This window comes from Pelophylax lessonae (genome assembly GCF_965119305.1).
Source record: "Pelophylax lessonae genome assembly, chromosome: 7".
Taxonomy (NCBI): Eukaryota; Metazoa; Chordata; class Amphibia; order Anura; family Ranidae; genus Pelophylax; species Pelophylax lessonae.
The window spans coordinates 268,597,111-268,617,235 of NC_138774.1; the positions used below are offsets into that span (position 1 = coordinate 268,597,111).

Genomic DNA, 20,125 nt, shown 5'->3' on the forward strand with positions numbered 1-20,125 from the left:
CCCCATCCACAGATATTGGACATATCCCTTATATGGTTAAAGTGGAATTTCAGCTTACATCTAACTAGCCTTCAAACTGGCCTATCATACTTACCTATTTTCACGCTGCTCCTGTCCAGTCATGTGATCCAGCATGGCTTCAGGGGGGAGCTGGGAGCGCTGACGGGCTGATGGGCCATTAAAGTCTATGGGTGAAGTCACTGCTCTAGGCTTTACGAGCCATCATCGGAGCACTTTCTCCTCTCCCCTGCAGCTGCTTCTAGCTGACACAGGGGATGTCACGTGAGCAGCCTTAAAATAGGTAAATGTATACATCTTTCTTACACAGGTTAGTCAGCATAGGTGTTAGAAAGAGGGGGGGGTTAGGTGGCATTTTGAAGGTTAGTTAGATGTAAGCTGAAAATCCACTTTAAGCATATAAGGAATATGTCTAAGAATAACTGATCACTGTGCATTAAGTTATAGTTGCTAAACATCCCATATGTATAAAGAGTAGTACATAGGTTGTGTCCCAGCCTATAAGCAGTTCTGTGTATCTTTTACTTATAGCTTAGAGACAGACATGACACCAAGCTGGGTCACTCCAGGATAGCAGAGAGACCCAGTTTTCCCATCTGGTATCCAGCCTTTTCCTGCCGTCATGTGACAGGCCTGTACATTGGTTTATTTATAACCGTCACGTCCTGCACACTAGTCAGGTAATGGGTTTCCTCTTGCAGTTCACATTAGGCATGTGACATATGACCACTGTTGACAACAATGTATGTTCTTACCAGGGTGCCTGCAATGTAATGTTCTCATGCTTAATATTCCATTAGATGTTACAGCTTTTGCATACCGATGTGTGGATGAGACCTGTGGTTTATTATTTTAGTGTGACTTGCAAATAACGGAATTTTTGTAAAATCTTACCTGTAAAATTCCTTTCTCTGAGTCCTCCGACAGTCGCCGCCTCTTCATATTCGTCACATATGGGTATTAGACTTTGCTCCGAAGGAGTAGCTAGGCAACAGAATATGTTAACAATAAAGCTTTAACATATCCCACCCTCAAGGGGTGGTCCCCTCAGTCAATACCCTCCTACTTCCTGCAACCATATCTCAGTTTTAGTGGAATAGCAGTAGAGTATACATTCAAACCCCAAAAGAGGGGCGGGGGCGGCGACTGTCGGAGGACTCAGAGAAAGGAATTTTACAGGTAAGATTTTACAAAAATTCCGTTTTCTCTTACGTCCTCCGACAGTCGCCGCCTCTTCATATTCGTCACATATGGGGACGTCCCAAAGCAGTGCAAACATGAGGGGTGGGAAACGCATCCGCGCCGAAAGGCAACGCAGTCTCCACATCAAAGAAAGGAACCTTACCAAAGGAAGGAAACCAGCTGGGCAACAGCAAAAATAAGTGCTCAACAGGAGCAACAACCCAGGAAAAGACAAAAAAACCCAGGGGATACAAAAAACTATCCCAACAGCCAGGAGTCCCCAACAAGGGACCCTAGGGAACAGCCGCACTAAGAACCTTGCGGCCAAAGGAAGCATCCGCCGATGCCTGAACATCTACTTTGTAGAATTTTGTGAAAGTGTGCACGGTCGACCAAGTCGCCGCCTTACACACCTGGGCTACAGAAGCCCCATGACGGCAGGCCCAAGACGTACTCAGAGATCTAGTAGAGTGCGCCTTCACAGGCACAGGGGGAACCTTCCCCTGCAAAGCATAGGCCTGTTCAATGGTCTGCCTGATCCATTTGGCGATGGTAGAGGCCGAAGCCGCCATGCCCTTCCGAGGACCCTCTGGAAGAACAAACAAGGAGTCCGTCTTACGAAAAGACTCAGTCGATTTAAGGTAAACCCTTATCGCCCGAACAACATCCAGAGAGTGCAATCTCATCTCCTTTGGATGTTTAGGCTTCGTGCACAACGAAGGCAAAACAATATCCTCGTTAAGATGGAATTCCGAAACTCGTTTCGGCAGAAAAGAAGGATTAGGTCGCAAGACCACCTTATCCAAATGAACAACCAGGTACGGAGACTTGCAGGACAAAGCCGCCAGTTCCGACACTCTGCGAGCCGAAGTGATCGCCACCAAAAAGGCGACCTTTTTGGACAACATAGACAACGAGATCTCCCTGATCTGTTCAAAAGGAGCACGTTGTAACACAGATAGAACGAGATTCAAGTCCCAAGGGGGCAAAGGATCCCTCCTAGGAGGAACCAGATGCCGCACACCCTGAATAAAGGTGCCAACCAAGGAGTTGGAAGCCACGGGACGTTGAAACAGAACGGCCAGCGCAGACACCTGACCCTTTATCGTAGCCAGCGCCAAACGCTGATCGACACCCGTCTGAAGGAAAGACAGCACACGGGAAACCGAGTACGTGCGGGTGAAAACCCCCTGGACTCACACCAGGCAAAATAGGCCTTCCAAGTACGGTAATAAACCTTCCCCGAGGAAGACTTCCTCGCGTTGATCAAAGTATGAACGACCTCTGGAGAGAGACCCCTCTCCTTCAGGACCTCGGTCTCAACAGCCAGGCCGTCACAGCCAGCGACTGTAAAGCAGGATGGTAAATCGGTCCTTGAGACAGTAGATCGTCTCGAAGAGGCAGACGCCAAGGGGCGTCGACCGCCAGATTCACGAGGTCTGCGTACCAGGACCGGCGAGGCCAGTCCGGTGCCACAAGAATCACCGTGCTGCGTTCCGAGTGTAACCTGCGAAGGAACCTGGACAGCAACTGAATCGGTGGAAACGCGTACATCAGCCTGTACTGATGCCACGGGGCCACTAACGCGTCCGACGCGTCTGCCCAAGGGTCGCGCTTCCTTGCCACGAACCTCTTCACCTTGTAGTTGAGGCGAGACGCGAACAGGTCCACATCTGGAAGACCCCACTTCGCGCACAACATCTGGAAGACAGCCGGGTGGAGAGACCATTCCCCCTGATCCAGGGTCTGGCCACTCAGATAGTCCGCCTGCCAGTTCTCCACTCCCGGAATGTGAACCGCCGTTATCGCCGGGACATGAGTCTCGGCCCAAGATAGAATGTCGGCCACTTCTCGAGCCGCTCGGGCACTCCTGGTGCCCCCTTGGTGGTTGATGTAGGCCACCGCCGTGGCATTGTCCGTCTGCACCCGAACCGGGCAGCCCTGCAGCCGGTCCGTCCAGCGATGAAGACAGAGCCTTATCGCACGCAATTCCAGAATGTTGATCGGGAGGGAAGACTCCCCCTCCGACCAGGTCCCCTGGGCGGACAGAACGCCCAGAACACCACCCCAGCCCGACAGGCTGGCATCCGTGGTGATTACCGTCCACGAGATCGGACGAAACGACTTGCCCCCGGACACCAACGGGGACTGGAGCCACCACAGAAGGTTTTCCCTGGTGCGATGACTCAACGAGATCTGAAGATCCAGAGATTGAGGTCGCCCGTCCCACCTGGACAGGATCTCCGCTTGGAGACCCCGCGTGTGAAACTGCGCGAAAGGAATCGCCTCGAAGGCCGAGACCATCAATCCCAGACATCTCATACACGTCCGCAGAGACGAGTGTGGAACGTCCCTGAGGGACCTGACTTCCTCCTGAAGAGTCCTGAGTTTGTCTTCCGGCAGGAAGACCTTCGCCTGCACCGAGTCCAGTATCATTCCCAGATAGGGGAGACGAACCGACGGACTCAGTGTCGACTTTGGAACATTTATCGTCCAACCAAACTCCTGCAGAGTTTGCATTGTGACAGACAGGTCCTCCTCCAGACCCTGTCTGGTCGCAGACCGAACCAGAATGTCGTCCAGATACCCCAGGACAGAAATGCCCTGGGCCCTCAATAATGCCAGAACCGGTGCAAGCACCTTGGTGAAGACCCGCGGAGCCGAGGCGAGACCAAAGGGCAACGCCACAAACTGGTAGTGATCCTCCGCAATGGCAAATCGAAGGTATCTCTGATGACCCTCGAATATGGGGATGTGAAGGTACGCATCCTTCAAATCGATGGAGGCCATGAATTCCCCCGGAACGAGGGCAGCCACCACCGAGCGCAGGGATTCCATGCGGAACTTGCGAACCCGCACAGAGCGGTTCAGAGCCTTCAAGTCCAGAATCGGACGAACCTTGCCTTCCTTCCTGGGCACGGTGAACAGATTGGAATAAAACCCCCGAAATCTGTCCCGATGAGGCACCGGAACCACCACTCCCTGAGCCCTCAGGTCCCGCACCGCCAGGCGCAGATCCCGCAGGCGCTCTGGAGACAGTTGAAGATTTGAGGGAAAAAATCTGCTCTCCGGCCGAGAGAGAAACTCGATCTTGTAACCAGATCGAACGATTTCCAGAACCCATCTGTCCCGCACACGGGCCAACCAGGGCTGAAGAAAACCGAGCAAGCGTCCCCCCACCCCAAAACTGGGTGAGGGCGCCCCTTCAGGCCGAACTGTTATGGGCTGCAGGTCCGGATTGGCCGGACTTCTGTTTCCCAGACCAGGGCTTCTTCTGAGAGCCTTGGCCTTTGAACGGTTTGCCCTTGTAGTGCGGCCGAAAGGCACGAAAGGACCCCTGAGGGGGCCGAAAATTAGCATGCTTCTTCCCAGAAGCCCCCTTAGCCTTGGGGAAATGGGGCAAGAGAGTGCTCTTACCCCCGGTGATCCCCTTAATCAACACATCCAGGGACTCCCCAAAAAGGCGAGACCCATCATAAGGCAGATTGGCTAAGGTCTTACGTGAAGATTGGTCCACCGACCAACATTTCAACCAAACCAGGCGGCGAGACAACACCGCCACGCTGTGCACACGTGCAGCCAACGGAATCAGGTCCAGGTCCGCATCACACAGATACATGACACCCTGGTGGATCTGATCCACCATATCCAGGGTCGCCGCCGAGGCCGAATCGGCCACTAGGACGCGCCTAAGCATCTGCGTCCAACTTGCGATCGCCTGGGCCGCCATGAGAGAAGCAAACAGAGCCTTAAGCATAGAACCCGTAACAGAATAAGTATGACGGGCAAGAGACTCCAGTCTCCTATCCGTGGCATCACGGAAAACAGGGGAACCCTCTGCAGGAATCGCAGTGGCTTTGTTCAAAACCGCAATTGCATGATCCACTGGCGGAGGCACACACCACCGTTCATCAGTGGCAGGCGAGAAAGGATAACGCAGCTTGAATTTACTTGGTACCGCAAAAGGCTTGCGCAGATCGCGCCATTGATCCTTAACAGCGCGCTGAAAATCAGCATTGCAGGGAAAAACCTGCGGCGTCCTGCGTTTCCTCTGCGTCCCATAAGCCGCCAAGGCAGCGGGGGGACACACTTCGTCCTGCAAACGTAGCGTCTGCTTAATGGAAGCAATCAACTCATCCATGATTGCAAGCTCTTCAGGCGAGCCAGGGGGAGAATTATCAACCCCCTCAACTTCAGCCTCTACCTCAGACCCCACTAGATCAAGAGAGGAGCGGGACCCCGATAAGTAGGTCCCTGCCAGAACAGCCCCATCACCTTCACCCTGAGAATCAGAGGACAGAGCAACTCTGGGCCGTTTAGCAGATTGAGCAGCCACCAGCATTTGCACCTGGGCAGCAAGGCCAGCCACAATAGTGGCTAAATCCCCCCCTGGGGGGGAAACAGCGGTCCCCTGGCTTTCCACCAATACTGTAGGAAACTTGCCCTCCTGAGAATCCATTGCCCCTGTAATGCCAGACAACCAAGGGTTAACTGCCCCCTTTTAGCAAGCGCGGCAAGCGCAGCCCACCGCACCACACTCAGGCACAATGAGACCCCCACAGGGAATATACAAACTGAATACAGGCAATGGATAGCAAGAACAGAAGGATAAAACCTGAGGAGACCCCGCTGCTGCTGCTGCCTCGATCGGTGTTCCTGGAAAGAGGAAGTGATGCTGCCAGGGCGCTCTATGTAAGCCTATGGAGGCTACAAGAAAATGGCCGCCGTGCATGTAAACCATGCGGCCGGAGCGGGCGCCGGTAAAATGGCGTCGTTTGGCGCCGAAAACGCCGCTCCACAGTGCATAAAAACACACACATTACATCCCAATATAAGGATACATGTTAGATCGCCGCAGCGATCGCTGTATATGCCCAAACATGCCAAGAAAAAACATGCCCCACAGCACACAGCTTCTCACACTGCCCAGCCTGACACACACAGTGTCATACAGCTCCCCCCCCCCCTTGCAGCCCACAGCGTGCAGCCGAGAGATAGGGAGACAAGCAGTGTGATTAAAGGCAGGTTACACAGTCCCAGACTGAGACCCCCCCAGACAGACAGGTCCCCACATAAATACACTTACCTCACATGGCGTGGGGAACCCGCACAGGCGAACAAGCCGCTGCACATGAGGCAGGGAGAGTCGCAATTCAAGACGCACACAACGGGGGTTAAGAAACCGCACAGCGTCCGGTGAGGTAGCCACCTCACCAATCATCCCTGCACCGAACAGGGATGGGTCGTTCACTGTGCCAGGAGCGTTACCTGGCTGAACGCTCGATGGCAGACTGGGAAGCCACTGACCCACGACCTGCGACCAGGGGGATCAGCCCGAGACCCAGTCCGCATGATCCTCTTCGTCCGAAGAACTAACTAATGCTGACAAAAATAACAGCTAAGTAAAGATAGAGAGAAAACTCAAACAAAATATTAAAAAGAAGAAAGAGTCTGGGACAGAAAGTCCCAGCACAGAGAGAGCCAGCCACTCCTGACAAGCTAGACATTAAAACTGAGATATGGTTGCAGGAAGTAGGAGGGTATTGACTGAGGGGACCACCCCTTGAGGGTGGGATATGTTAAAGCTTTATTGTTAACATATTCTGTTGCCTAGCTACTCCTTCGGAGCAAAGTCTAATACCCATATGTGACGAATATGAAGAGGCGGCGACTGTCGGAGGACGTAAGAGAAAAGTATTTTTTTGGGTCTATTTGTCACAGTGGTCTGGTTTTGCTGAACCCAGCAAACACACATTGGTGGTTCTTTGAAAGCACAGCCCATATACAGTAGTTGGCACAGGATAATAAGGCAAAGAACAATATGCAAGCTGTAACAACCCATGACAACATCTGAATTTTCCTTTTTTATTTAGCTGGTTTGAATGTATTGAAAGTTTATTGTTTTTCAGGGATGTCCCTGTATATCAGTGCATTAAATGTATTGTCTTGTGCTCTAGGTATGATCCCATGTGTTTGGCCTACCTAAAATACTTCTGCTTTACTCCAGCTGTATATAAAATTTAGCACAGCACTATATAATAACAAAGGTAGAGAGCAGCTCTGTCCTTTGAACTGGTCTGATCATTATATTCCAGCCAAGACTGACTTATTAACTCTGCATTTGAATGTAAATACATATTAGAATAATAAAAGTTACTCTGAAGCCAGGGGTGGACTGACAACTTATGGGGCCCCGGGCAATCGGAGATCATGGGGCCACCTGTGTCCACACTCAAGTCACACAAAGCCCCACCTACAAATTGCAGCTCAGCCACATAGAGTGGGCATAGCCTGCATGGAAGTTCCTGGCTTCTTTCTGTAGTGTGTAGCCTCTAATGGGGCCCCCTACTGACCCTGGGCCCTCGGGCAGTGCCCTAATCCCCGAATGGTCAGTCCGCCCCTGTCTGAAACTGTCCATACATGCATAGACTTATTTTGCTCAGCCTAAAGAGCACGGATAGATGAATTTTCCTTGTGGGCTATTGTACTTTGAAAGCTGACATCTGCGGCTGCCAAAATACCTGAACAGTGGCTGCATCCGAGTGGCTCCTTCAATGAAGGTCGGCGGGTACCCACGGTTGGAATTTTAGGCAATTGAGCCTAAGGAATTTTTCGGCCTGCTGTCTTTATCCTAATCTCAGGAATATATTTGACTGAACTGGAATAACACATTCCATTTATAACTATTGATGTTTTCTAGGGAGAAAGGGGACTACCCGGAGAAGTTGGGGTACCTGGAAACCGTGGCAATGAAGGCGGCATGGGACTTCCCGGAGCCAAAGGAGAGCCAGGAACGAAAGGCCAACCGGTGAGAATTAGTGTAACTTTTAGTAAAAAAACCTGTTACAAATGGGTCCATGCCAGATTCATCTTTAATGATTACAGTTGTGCAGGCTACCTATGAAAGATGTATTTGTATCACCTTTGACTTGACTTCATTTGGTCTGGATGCTGTAAGTGAGCAAACCCTTAAATCCAAGCTGATATGAAATGTAGTCTTCCAGCTTCCAAGCAACCATAATGGTATCAAACACAGAGCCCTGTAGTTTACATTCCTTTTACCTACAGACTTAATTTGCATAATATTATGTGCAAAGAGACTCTACGCTCAATTCTCAAAGCTAAATGGCAAATGAAGTTCAATATTGAGAAATGTAAAGGTATGCACTTGGGTGCCAAAAACAAACATGCAAATCGCACATTAGGAGGGGTTCCCCTGGAAGATTTGGTGATGGAAAAAGATCGGCAGGTGTCTGTAGATCACAGACTTAGCAATAGCATGCACTGCCAAGCCACAGCTAACAAAGATCACAAAATACTGTTATGCAACCACGGGTTGCAGGAAAGAAATTAGCTTGATTCCACCATCAACTCAGACAAGACAGTGTTAACAGGGGAATCCCTTCTGCCGAGCCAATGTATTCTCCTGGCGGAGGAAGCCACCCTCTTCAGGAGAAGACCGTAATTATTGCTAGCTATACCATCTGCTAGCGCTAATCTAATGTAAAAAGAAGACGGCTGGTTGTACCCAAATTGATTAATTGATCAACTTTGGTACATTCTGCCTGCCCATACATGGTTCAAACATCTATGGCCTGTGCCTTATTTATCATGAAGATGATGAGCTTCTCCTTCCCTCTATTTATTTTTATTTTTTTAAATTATTATTTGGTTTATAGTAGTCATCCAATTGTTCAAAATAAACGAGGACTCAAACCTAGTAGAGAAAGTAAATTGTTGTTTTGAAAGATTATGCGCCATGCTATATTAGGCTGTTCTTCATATGTTCTATGATATAATTTTATTAGTCAAGATATGTAACTTTTTCGAAGATCCTTTATTTGTGGAAGGTTCCCATTACCTGTTCTCCTTCTGGGTCACAGCTTGAACCCATTAGGGGTGACCCAAAGGGAGGACACGGACACGCTATTCCTATCATTACAACCCCATTGACTTCCACTTCTACATTATTATACTTATTAACTGTTCATTATCGCTCATTGACTCTCTATATCCATATCTTGTATACCATTTGCCCAATCTATGTTTGGACTCTATCTTCTTTTCATTTTTGTTGTATCCGTTTTACACTTCTGTGATTACAATATGCAAATATATCAAAGTTGACTTCAGTAACTGTAATAAACGGTTTATGCCAAAGTCTCTAAACAAGGCACATGACCACAAATCGAGGTTAGAAGAAAGGAGGCTTAAAGGCTTACTCCACCTTTTCTGACATGTTGTATGTTACACCTGCATTTAAGGTGTAATGTCTTTTCTAAGCAAATAGTCCCCCAGAACACCCTGTTCACCTCTAAGAGCATGTGGGTGTCCTTCTCCCCCCATAGTCGCTGTCACTTTTGAAGTCGGTGCAGCTGTATGAGTCTTTGCTTACGTAGCCATGTCATTTGTTTACAGAGATCTGTGAATGAATGAACTACTAGTCCAATCTTCTACTGCGGCAGATAGATGTGTAGTTCTCAATGGAACACAAGTGGAGTAATCACCATTATCATTGTCCATTGCCACTGCCTGCAGCTTTAAAACTTAGCCTGTGTGTGTGTGTATATATATATATATATATATATATTTTTTTTTGTTGTTTTTTTTTGTTTTCCTGAAAAAATATGTACACTTTTGTTTTTTAAAGGTGAACTAGATTGTGGAAAGGGTTTTTTATTATTAGAGCACAAAAAATGTGTTACTCCCTCCACCAGGAAGTGGTACTAGCTGAGTGTTTACAACTTGTCTTCCTCAGGAAGCAGAATATATAAAGATATATATTAAAGGAAGGTATATAGGAATTGGATGGACCCAAGTTTTTTTTTTTTTTTTTTAACGTTCTAAAAATATAAACTATGTAGTTATGATTCCCAAGGGTTCCCTTCAGTCCTGATCTGTCAGGTGCTGGATCTCAAAGATGCAGAAAGCAGACTTTCTTCACCATTACAGAGCACAGAGGGGGGCGCCCTGCATGCACAGTCTGCCCTCAGTCCTCTGGATTAGTGCTGGGTGTCATTCAACCCTGACCCTCAACTCAAATGAGTTTTGCAGCTTGGGCTGTTTGTTTTTTTCATTTAATTTTTTATATCAGGGTTATTAAGTGCACAGGGTGTAGAGTGAGTATAGATCAGAACACAAATCCATTCTTTGCATGAACCTAATAAATGTTATTGTGATTGCACAGAGGAATGTGCCTACTATGTGATAACAAAACAGCCAGGTTCAATCAAACTGATGTTTTTTCAGCTCTTTGTACATTTAATCAATCAAAAAGAAATGTGTGCTACAGTTAACCAGATAATAGGACACTGACATTTTCTGACCTAAAATCACACTGCTTATTCACTGATGCTCTTATGTTTCATGACGAACTTCGTCAACTTTTTCAGTGTAATGCATAATCTGCTCAAGTGCTTACAGGATTAAACTACAGAAACAGGCTTTGAGTGTCTGGAGTGTTTGTTTTATGTGCTATTTTGTCCCTAATTATTATGTGTCCTTATTTATTAAGACCACCTATATTCTGTCCTAATTGTGCTTTTCAGGGGGACCATGGAGAGACTGGATTCCCTGGCATAGCTGGCCTGTTTGGACCAAAGGTATTCATTCTGTGATCTCTGGCAATTTTCTTCAAGCTGCTGAACTTGCCATCTTTGTGTGCTCCTCATAGAACATTTTTGGCCCAGACGTCCCTAACATAACTGTAGTTTATCGACCATGTTATACTTTTTCTGATGACACAATCAAGCAAGCTTCCAAATGTCAGGACTTTGTGGGTAGTCGGGTGGTTGGCAGCTTTGCCTGCTGGTAATTGTGGGTTTTGACTATTCATGTACAGTTGGGCAGTAGAGGAGTCTGTGGGCACGGCATGCCAAGGATTGGGTACCGTAACCAATTAATTTGTACTTTTATAATCCCTACAGGGACCTCCGGGTGACATTGGATATAAGGGCATTCAGGGACCGAAAGGACCTCCTGGCTTAATGGTGAGTAATTTCCAGCAATCAGATCAGCTGTTCTGGCACAAAAGTCACAATTAAAGGATTTTTAAAATCTGGTTAATTGCGGATTGTGCTGTTTTCATTCTAAATTTCAAACTGCCCTAGAAAAATATACACACATAGTAGATAGAGGACATTGATAAATAGATACGTAAGGCCTACAGTATGCCAGAGACAGGCAAGGATGGTCGTAGGCTCGGATACTTGTTCCAGCTCTGCGACTGAGCTCGGTCTTGTGGGGATGTTTTAAGGTCTCCATCTACCTGGTTTATCTGGGCAGGAGAGATGTGGTTATGGTAAAGACAAGCAACTTAAGGTGACTGCTTAAGGTTCAACTTAAGAAAAAAAAAATTTTAAACTTACCTGCTCTTTGCAATGGTTTTGCATAGAGCAGCCCCGATCCTCCTCTTTTCAGGTCCCCTGTCTACACTCCTAGCTTCTCCCTCTTGCTAAGTACCCCCAGAGCATGCTGCTTGCTATAGGGGCACTCGTGCGTGCTCGCTTCCAAGCCACCTCTATGCGTCCATAAGACACACAGGACCCAATTCAGCCCCGCCCCTCTTCCTCCTCACTGGCTGTGATTGACAGCAGTGAGATCCAATTTCTCCTGCTGCTGTGTCTCAGCCAATGAGGAGGTAGAGAGCCACTGTTCTTATGCACATTGCTGGATTGGGTTCCAATTACTATGGGGGGGGGGGGGGGGAATGCTGCACATTGAAGGTTTTATAAAAACCTTCAGCCTTTACAACCACTTTAATTTTATACTTTTTAAAGTAAGGGGCTCATTCAAACCATCCCACATGAGTTAACACTCCGGATAACGGTTTTGTGTTGATGTACGATGTGAAGGATGTGATGCACTGCACGGTTTACTTTTTTTTTTACTTTATTTAAATATCGTTAAATTACATTTTAATCAACTGAATGCACTATAGTGTGTTGCGTAGTGTGGGAAATGTGGTGTTGTCCAACATTTTTTTTACAACACGCACCTCAAAGCAGTTATATTGTGTGAGCAGGGCAAACAGAAAACAAATGTTTTCTATGTGTCCTTGCTTTGAGCCTTCATTACCCTATGCAGATCAAGGCAGCTCAGCGGATATGGTGTGAACAAGCTCCAAACCAGGTTAAAGGTCATTCCACCCAAAATTTGATATTTTAGTTTTTGGTAGATGCTGAACAGGAGACTCTATTTGTGCTGAATTCAAAGTCTACACACGTTGCTATTGTGAATATTTCCCAATCTCCTTCCTTTGTTTTTGGAAAATGTAACAGGAGGAACTGCAACACACAGAGGTGGACAGGCCTTAAAAAAAGTATTCATACCCCTTAAAATTTTCCACATGTTGTCACAACCAGAAACGTAAATGCACTTTATTGGGATTTTATGTGATAGACCAACACAAAGGGGCACATAATTGTGAAGTCGAAGGAAAATGATAAATGATTTTCAAAATGTTGTACAAATATATCTGAAAAGTGTGGCCCCTCTTACTCTAATACCTCTAACTATAAAATTGGAACCATTTGCTTTCAAAAGTCACCTAATTAGTAAATAGAGTCCACCTGTGTGTAATTTAATCTGAGTGTAAATACAAGCTGTTCTGTGAAGCCCTAAGAGGTTTGTTAGAGAATCTTAGTGAGCAAGCAGCATCATGAAGGCCAAAGGAACACACCAGACAGGTCAGGGATAAAGTTGTGGAAAAGCGAAAAAGCAGGGTTAGATTATAAAAAAAAATATCCCAAGCTTTGAACATCTCACGGAGCACTGTTCAATCCATCATCCGAAAATGGAAAGGTATGGCACAACTGCAAACCTACCAAGACATGGCCGTCCACCTGAACTGACAGGCCGGGCAAGGAGAGCATTGCTGTGTCCCTGACATGGATTCCTGCAAACAGAACTTGTTTTTGTTCCTTGCCCGGCCTGTCAGTTCAGGTGGACGGCCATGTCTTGGTAGGTAGGAGAGCATTCATCAGAGAAGCAGCAAAGAGGCCCATGGTAACTCTGGAGGAGCTGCAGAGATCCACAGCTCAGGTGGGAGAATGTGTCCACAGGACAACTATTAGTCGTGCACTCCACAAATCTGGCTTTTTATAGAAGAAAGCCATTGTTGAAAGAAAGCCATATAACAAGTTCTGTTTGCAGGAATCCATGTCAGGGACACAGCAAACATGTGGACGAAGGTGCTCTGGGTCAGATGAGACCAATATGTAACTTTTTAGCCTAAAAGCAAATTGCTGTGTGTGGCGGAAAACTAATACTGCACATCACCCTGAACACACCATCCCCACCGTGAAACATGGTGGTGGCAGCATCATGTTGTGGGGATGCTTTTCTTCAGCAGGGATAGGGAAACTGGTCAGAGTTGATGGGAAGATGAATGGAGCCAAATACAGGGCAATCTTAGAAGAAAACCTGTTAGTTTGCAAAACACTTGAGACTGGGGTGGAGGTTCACCTTCCTGCAGGACAACGACCCTAAACATACAGCCAGAGCTACAATGGAATGATTTAGATCAGGGGTCTTCAAACTTTGGCCCTCCGGTTGTTCAGGAACTACAATTCCCATCATGCCTAGTCATATCTGTGAATGTCAGAGTTTTTCAATGCCTCATGGGATGTCTAGTTCTGCAACAGCTGGAGGGGCTGTAGTTTGAACATCCCTGGTTTAGATCAAAGCATTTTCATGTGTTAGAATGGCCCAGTCAAAGTCCAGACCTAAATTCAATTGAGAATCTGGGGCAAGACTTGAAAATTGCTGTTCACATATGCTCTCCATCCAATCTGACAGAGCTTGAGCTATTTTACAAAGCAAAAGAGGCAAAAATGTCACTCTCTAGATGTGCAAAGCTGGTAGAGACATCCCCAAAAAAGATTTGCAGCTTTAATTGCAGTGAAAGGTGGTTCTACAAAGTATTGACTCAAAGGGCTGAATACAAATGCACGCCACACTTTTACTTATTTGTAAAAAAAGCCATTTATAATTTTCCTTCCACTTCACAATTAGGTGCCACTTTGTGTTGGTCTATGACATAAAATCCCAATAGAATACACTTACATTTTTTGATTGTAACATGATAAAACGTGGAAAATTTTAAGATTTATGAATATTTTTTCAAGACACTGTATGGCAGGGAAATCCCCCCGTTGGCATATTTTTAATAACTCAACTTTTTTCAATCTTGGCATTTTCATGTACCCAGGAGAAACAGGTGCAGCATCCAAGCCCCACTGCCTACAGCCTATCAAAGTCTACGACAGGCTGAAACACACTGCAGCAGGACACTATACTGGATGGTAATTGCACTTAGGGAAAGTATGCTCAGAACGCAAGTATTCTGCGTTCCAGGAATACTTGCCTCAATGCATAAGGACCTAAATATGAGTACCACTCTGCGTAGTATCCAGCTGCAGAATATTTCAGCCTATAATAGGAAGCTGCACTGGTGCCTCCCATGTACATGAAAATGCCAGGATTGGATGCAAACAGGCTAAACTCCCAATGTGCATGTGGCCTAACCTATATTCGTTCTATCATTTACATCAAGCAGAAGAACTCTTTAACATGTATACCGAAGTAAAGACATTGAAAAGACTCACACTTTTTAACAGTTCAATAATTTTTATTGAATTTTAAACATTACAAATCCAAACAGGAAAAACACACAAAAGAAAAAAAAAAATCAAATTTATAATTAAACAATATAATGAAATATTGGGGTTGAACAGTCATTATAAAATTGGTACTTGTTTTATTATACATACACTACCTATTATCATAGCTTTTCTGTTCTCTACTAGATTATCATACTAAGACAGTACAATTAGGATTTTGGAACCGTACATCCCATATTTTAGTAAACTTAGAAAGAGAAGAGGATCTTAGAGCGAAATGCCTTTCCATCTCGCATTGGCAGTTAAGATCTGATATCATATTTGAAAGTGAGGGAGTAAAGTCCGACTTCCAAAGTCCGGTGATGTTAAGCTTTGCTGCATATAGTAGGTGTATAATAATTGTTCTGGAATTGGGAGGGAATTGTTCTATGTTTAGATGAAGCAATGCTAGTTTGGGATCTGGTTGAGTTACTTTGCCTGAGATTTCAGAGATTAATGTGAAGATTTTATTCCAAAAAGGTTTGATAGATTTACATGACCATATGATGTGAAATAAGGAGCCTGTTTCACCGCATGATCTCCAACATTGAGATGGGTGATCGGGGTATATTTTAGATGGGGGTTAGATACCATTGATGAAGAATTTTTAGGTATGCCTCCCAATGATTGGTACAGTGGGACGCTTTAAATGAGGGTATAAAGGCTTTTTGCCATGTTGATTCTGAGATGGTTTGTTCCAAACTCACACTTTTTAAAAGTGCCAAGCCTTGACTGCTGCTGTGGAATTTACCCTTAGCTAGTTGCTGATTGGCAGCTGTGTGTTATTGTACGCACATGGCATGTTAGCAAACAACCCGCAGCAAGTCTATGTTTGTCTGCGCTAGCCAGACTGCACTCAATTTTTCTAGTGTAATCTAGTTTTATGCTGGTATTTAAATGTGATTGTATCTCTTAGAAATTCACAGAACTTGCAGATAGTAACATAAGATAGGTATTTAACGAGTTTACAAATATTATGTATTTGGAAGTAGTGTTTATTTTAGAATTCTGTTTAATGGTGTACTAATTCATATTTTGTTTCCCTTTACCTAAGGGTAATGAGGGAGTCAGAGGACCAATGGGGATTGTAGGACCCACAGGAAACCCAGTAAGTTTTCTTTTTCTAAAATTGTTATCTAAGATTTAAAGTGAACCTGTGCTTTACCCAATTTGCCACTTTTAAATTCTAAACCAAAGGCTTTTTATTCATAACCTGGAATTGGCTTATAGTCTCTTCCCTTTTATCCTGTACCCCTCACTGGCGGTAATGATGGGTTTAGGGAATGGGACTCACGTTGCAGCATTGGTAGATGGCTGCTCAGAGCAGGAAGAGGGTCTTCAGACCCCGGTGCAAGCTCCAATCAGGAACGACTTACACATGGCTTCTTGCATAGATATTAGACATAACAGGGGCAGCTTTGAAGTGTAACTAAAGGCAAAACTTTTTTTTAAATTCGAGTAGAAATTAGAACCCCTGTCAGCTTTTGTTTCTTTCTTTCCCTCTCCCTATTAGGGAGATTCACCCTTTCTGTTTGTCCTATATACCATAATCATTGAAAGTAAAGAAAATCCTACATTTTGGGTGTCCCCAGAAAAGTAATGGGGGGGGGGGGGATCTTCCAATAGGACACTAGTTTTGGTGACCACGGGGTCCCCAAAAGATTCCCCTAATTTGCAGGAATTTCCTCTCTCACTTCCGGTTTTTGCTATGGGACACAGGAAGTAAAGGGAAATCTCCAAAATGGGACACAGATGGCTGAAAAAAAAATCTTATGGCTTAAGCCCTCCCTTTAAAAAAAAAAAAAAAAAAAGTTTTTTTTATCTATAGTTCTACTTTAAAGTACACTTTTATGAAGATGACCAGTCTGAAAATGTATTGCAATACCAGCAAATCAATAATCCCTGTTTTTATGCAATAGTTTGCGAGAAATATTTAAGGATGTATAACAGTACACATAAATATACATATCCTCTGGACACAGCTGCTGTTTGATTGGGGTAAGAATACATCTGGGGAGGGATAGTTTCTGCTAGTTTCAGTCAGGGAAAGGGGACATAAAAGATCATTGTACCTTAATTTATTGTGCTCCCCTTCTAGATCATGTCTCAGCATTATTTTTTTTTATTTTATTATGTTCCTGTAGCGGGAAACCGTTTTTATTACTTCCAGTGATGTCATCACTATTCTTGTAAAATTCTTGTAGAAGCAGCTCCTGGGAGCTCATATCCTGTTGACATAGGCTTTCTTCCAGAACTACATCTACCAAGAGCCCTTTCTCTATGCACAGTGTGTGAGCAAGCATTTGGTATTCAAGGCTAGTAGCATTGTTTTGATAGGAAAGAAGTTTAATAAATGCATGTGAAAAGAGAAGGCAATAGGCAGTTTTCTGTAGTCCAGCAGGCAGGGCTGACAACATTGGTTGTGATTTTATAACCCTTTTCAGAAAGGGTTCTACGTTGTCAGGTTAAACAGGAAGTTAGGGACACGCTACCCTGCTCAGGGGTTATAACTACCCCTTTTTTCAAAGGACACTTGTTAACCTATCATTCAGGAGTCTGAACTTAGCGCTTATATCTCCTGTATCTTAAAGTTGTTAGTCCCTGGCTTAGAATTGGCATCCTGTAGGATTGGTACAAAAGTTTTAATTTACGTATGCTTTATTGCTGTGTTTGTGTTGTGAAAGGGGGGGCTTTGGGTGCTCCTCCTACACTGCTGGAGATCCTTCTCCCCCTCACATTGTTAATACTTGCAACTTTGCACCCCTTTTACCACGGTTATTTTTGGTGATAACCTCATGCACCTTTAGGGAGCATTCCCTTCTGGCTTACGCCTTTTTTTCTTTTGTACTTTCGGTTTGTACCAATGTAACACAGGGCAATTTAAAAGGATTCATGACATTACAATACACCAGACCAGTCAGATTAAAGGCTTTTAGTTGCTTCTGTTTCTCCTTACACCATAATTCGGGCAAATAGCTTGGATTATGTAACTCATTTCATCATTGTATAACAATATGTTTCGAAGCTAGACATTCTTTTACCCGGGGCAATGACTCAGTTCGGCAACCACCCCCCCCCCCCCCCCAGTACTAAAACAAGTTTATTCAGTGCCCAGGGCAAAGATGCCAAGCTGCCAAAAATGCCCAAACAGGCCACTGAGGTCTGATTTTTGAGACACTGAAAGGGACTGAGGACAGATTCCCCAGTCCCTTTCTCTGCAGCCTCAGTTGCATTTATGGGAAGTGCTCTGTGTTGAGCAGCTTCCTGTTCATTCACAAACTGAAGCATAGTAAACACAACTGTATTCATTCAGAAAAGGAGAGGGCCGGTAAATTACATACTTTACCAGCCTCGTCACATACAGAGTTCAGGGGTGCGCTGTGTACAGAAGAGTGCAGGGTTTAGGGGTGCACTATGCACAATGTGTAACAGTTGATACAATAGGCAGGAAAGACAGAAAGTCCCAGGCAATAGCTGTGTAGTTAGCTATTCTACCTCCCTCTCCCTGCCGGCTAGCTGTGCAGTAAGCAGACGGGCTGAATAAAGGCATAATAATCCTGAGCATAAGGAATTCAGCACGATTGGTAAGGCGGACACAAAATAGTTGCAACCTAACCCACCTCAGCACTCGTTCTCCTGGTCTTCCTTTCTTCACTTTCAATCCATTTAGGATGGAGAGCGGGGTAAGGAAGACCAGGAGAACGAGTGCCAAGGAGGGTTATGTTGCAACGATTTTGTGGCTGTCTTATGCTAAACTTCTCTATACTGAGGATTATGCCTTTATTCAGGCCGCCCACTTACTGCACTGCTAGCCGGTGGGAGAGCGCTTTGGGGGGACCTGAGGAGCACAGGGTCAGACAGCTGGGGTTGCATACCGGTACCGATCCCTGAATGCATTAAATATGCGTTAAGGTGAAAAGCCATAAGGCTTTTGAAATACTTTAACATGTTGCTTTTGTCCTGCATAGGTAAAACATAGGTTCCCATTTAGACAGCCCTAGCTTGAGGGAAGCATTAATATTCGTTCTGAGAAATACATTCTGTATGATCAACTCTTTACTCTAAGACAGGTCAGCCGTGAGGCTGCAAAGGTTAGAGAAATATGATTGATTCTTGATCCAGATGTTGTTGGTCAGATTGGGTGACAATATTATAATGTCTGTGGATGGCATAACACATGGCAAGTTTCTATACTTTTGCTTCATCAACTCTATAATTAGTTATAGGAACTTCACACGTGAGGCATTATATTGGAGCCAGTTCATTAGGTCAGCCAGTTCATTTGATGGTGAGCATCCTTCACTGCTTAAAGAGTCACTTATTTGCACGAAGACTGCTGTGCCAAATTTTCACTGTCTTAATACTTGTTTTAGTGAAGCTCATGAATGAGGATAACCGAGAATGAGCAGCTGCTGAAAGACATTAGCAAACATAGTAGTTTATTTTCCACCTTGATCATTCACTGGTGCATGTGCCTTGTGTAATAAGATACAGGTTATTTATGGATAGATGGAGATAAGAAACTGAACACAACAGCACTGTGCCTACAAAATGCGGCAATGTAAAAATATTCAGAGTGTACTAATAAACTGGCTTCTGATATTTTTATGTGTTCCGCTTAATCTTTCTTTTTTTATCAGTCAGTTGAGTTCAGTCTGTCTGCTTCCAGCTGGAATACACCTACCCAGACTAAAATGAAAAGCCCATAAAATGGAACTCGATAATCTGGTTTCCTTTCAAATTGTCGGTAGTGTGAACTCCCTGTGCATGATGTATACACCTCTCTGTTCCATTTGTCAGTGTAAGGAATCCCCCAGCACATTATGACCAAAGCTGGCAGACCAGCACAGGAGACTAATGTGGAACTAATGACTATAACACCTGAATCTGTCACACATTGCATTCTACCCCAACACAAACTACTCATTCTACATATTTTCTTCTTACAGGGGCCAATTGGAGAAAGAGGAACACAAGGCGACATGGTAGGTAAACATCAAAAATGTTTTCTATATATATATATATATATATATATATATATATATATATATATATACACACACACACACACACACACACACACACACACGCGTAGAGTGTTCTATGTGCAGATGAGCCGTGTTTTTGCTGCCCGCCAACCCCCCTGACCTGCAATAGGCAACAGATAGGGGTGTTTACATGCTGCGGGTACAAAGCATCAAGTTTACCTGACTTGTACCGATCAGCGGGCAACAAGCCTGCCGAACACTACACATTCAAGTCAA

At 45.0% G+C, this 20,125-nt stretch overlaps 1 protein-coding gene across 1 annotated transcript in view; it reads left to right on the forward strand.

The window, feature by feature from the left end:
- Nucleotides 1–20,125, forward strand: part of COL27A1 (collagen type XXVII alpha 1 chain) — a 582,809-nt gene that overhangs the window by 518,464 nt on the left and 44,220 nt on the right. Inside the window, exons 49-53 of the mRNA XM_082264626.1 lie at nt 7,901–8,008; nt 10,749–10,802; nt 11,127–11,189; nt 15,916–15,969; nt 19,811–19,846. Coding sequence (XP_082120752.1) covers nt 7,901–8,008; nt 10,749–10,802; nt 11,127–11,189; nt 15,916–15,969; nt 19,811–19,846 — 315 coding nt within the window. The remainder of the gene's footprint in view (nt 1–7,900; nt 8,009–10,748; nt 10,803–11,126; nt 11,190–15,915; nt 15,970–19,810; nt 19,847–20,125) is intronic.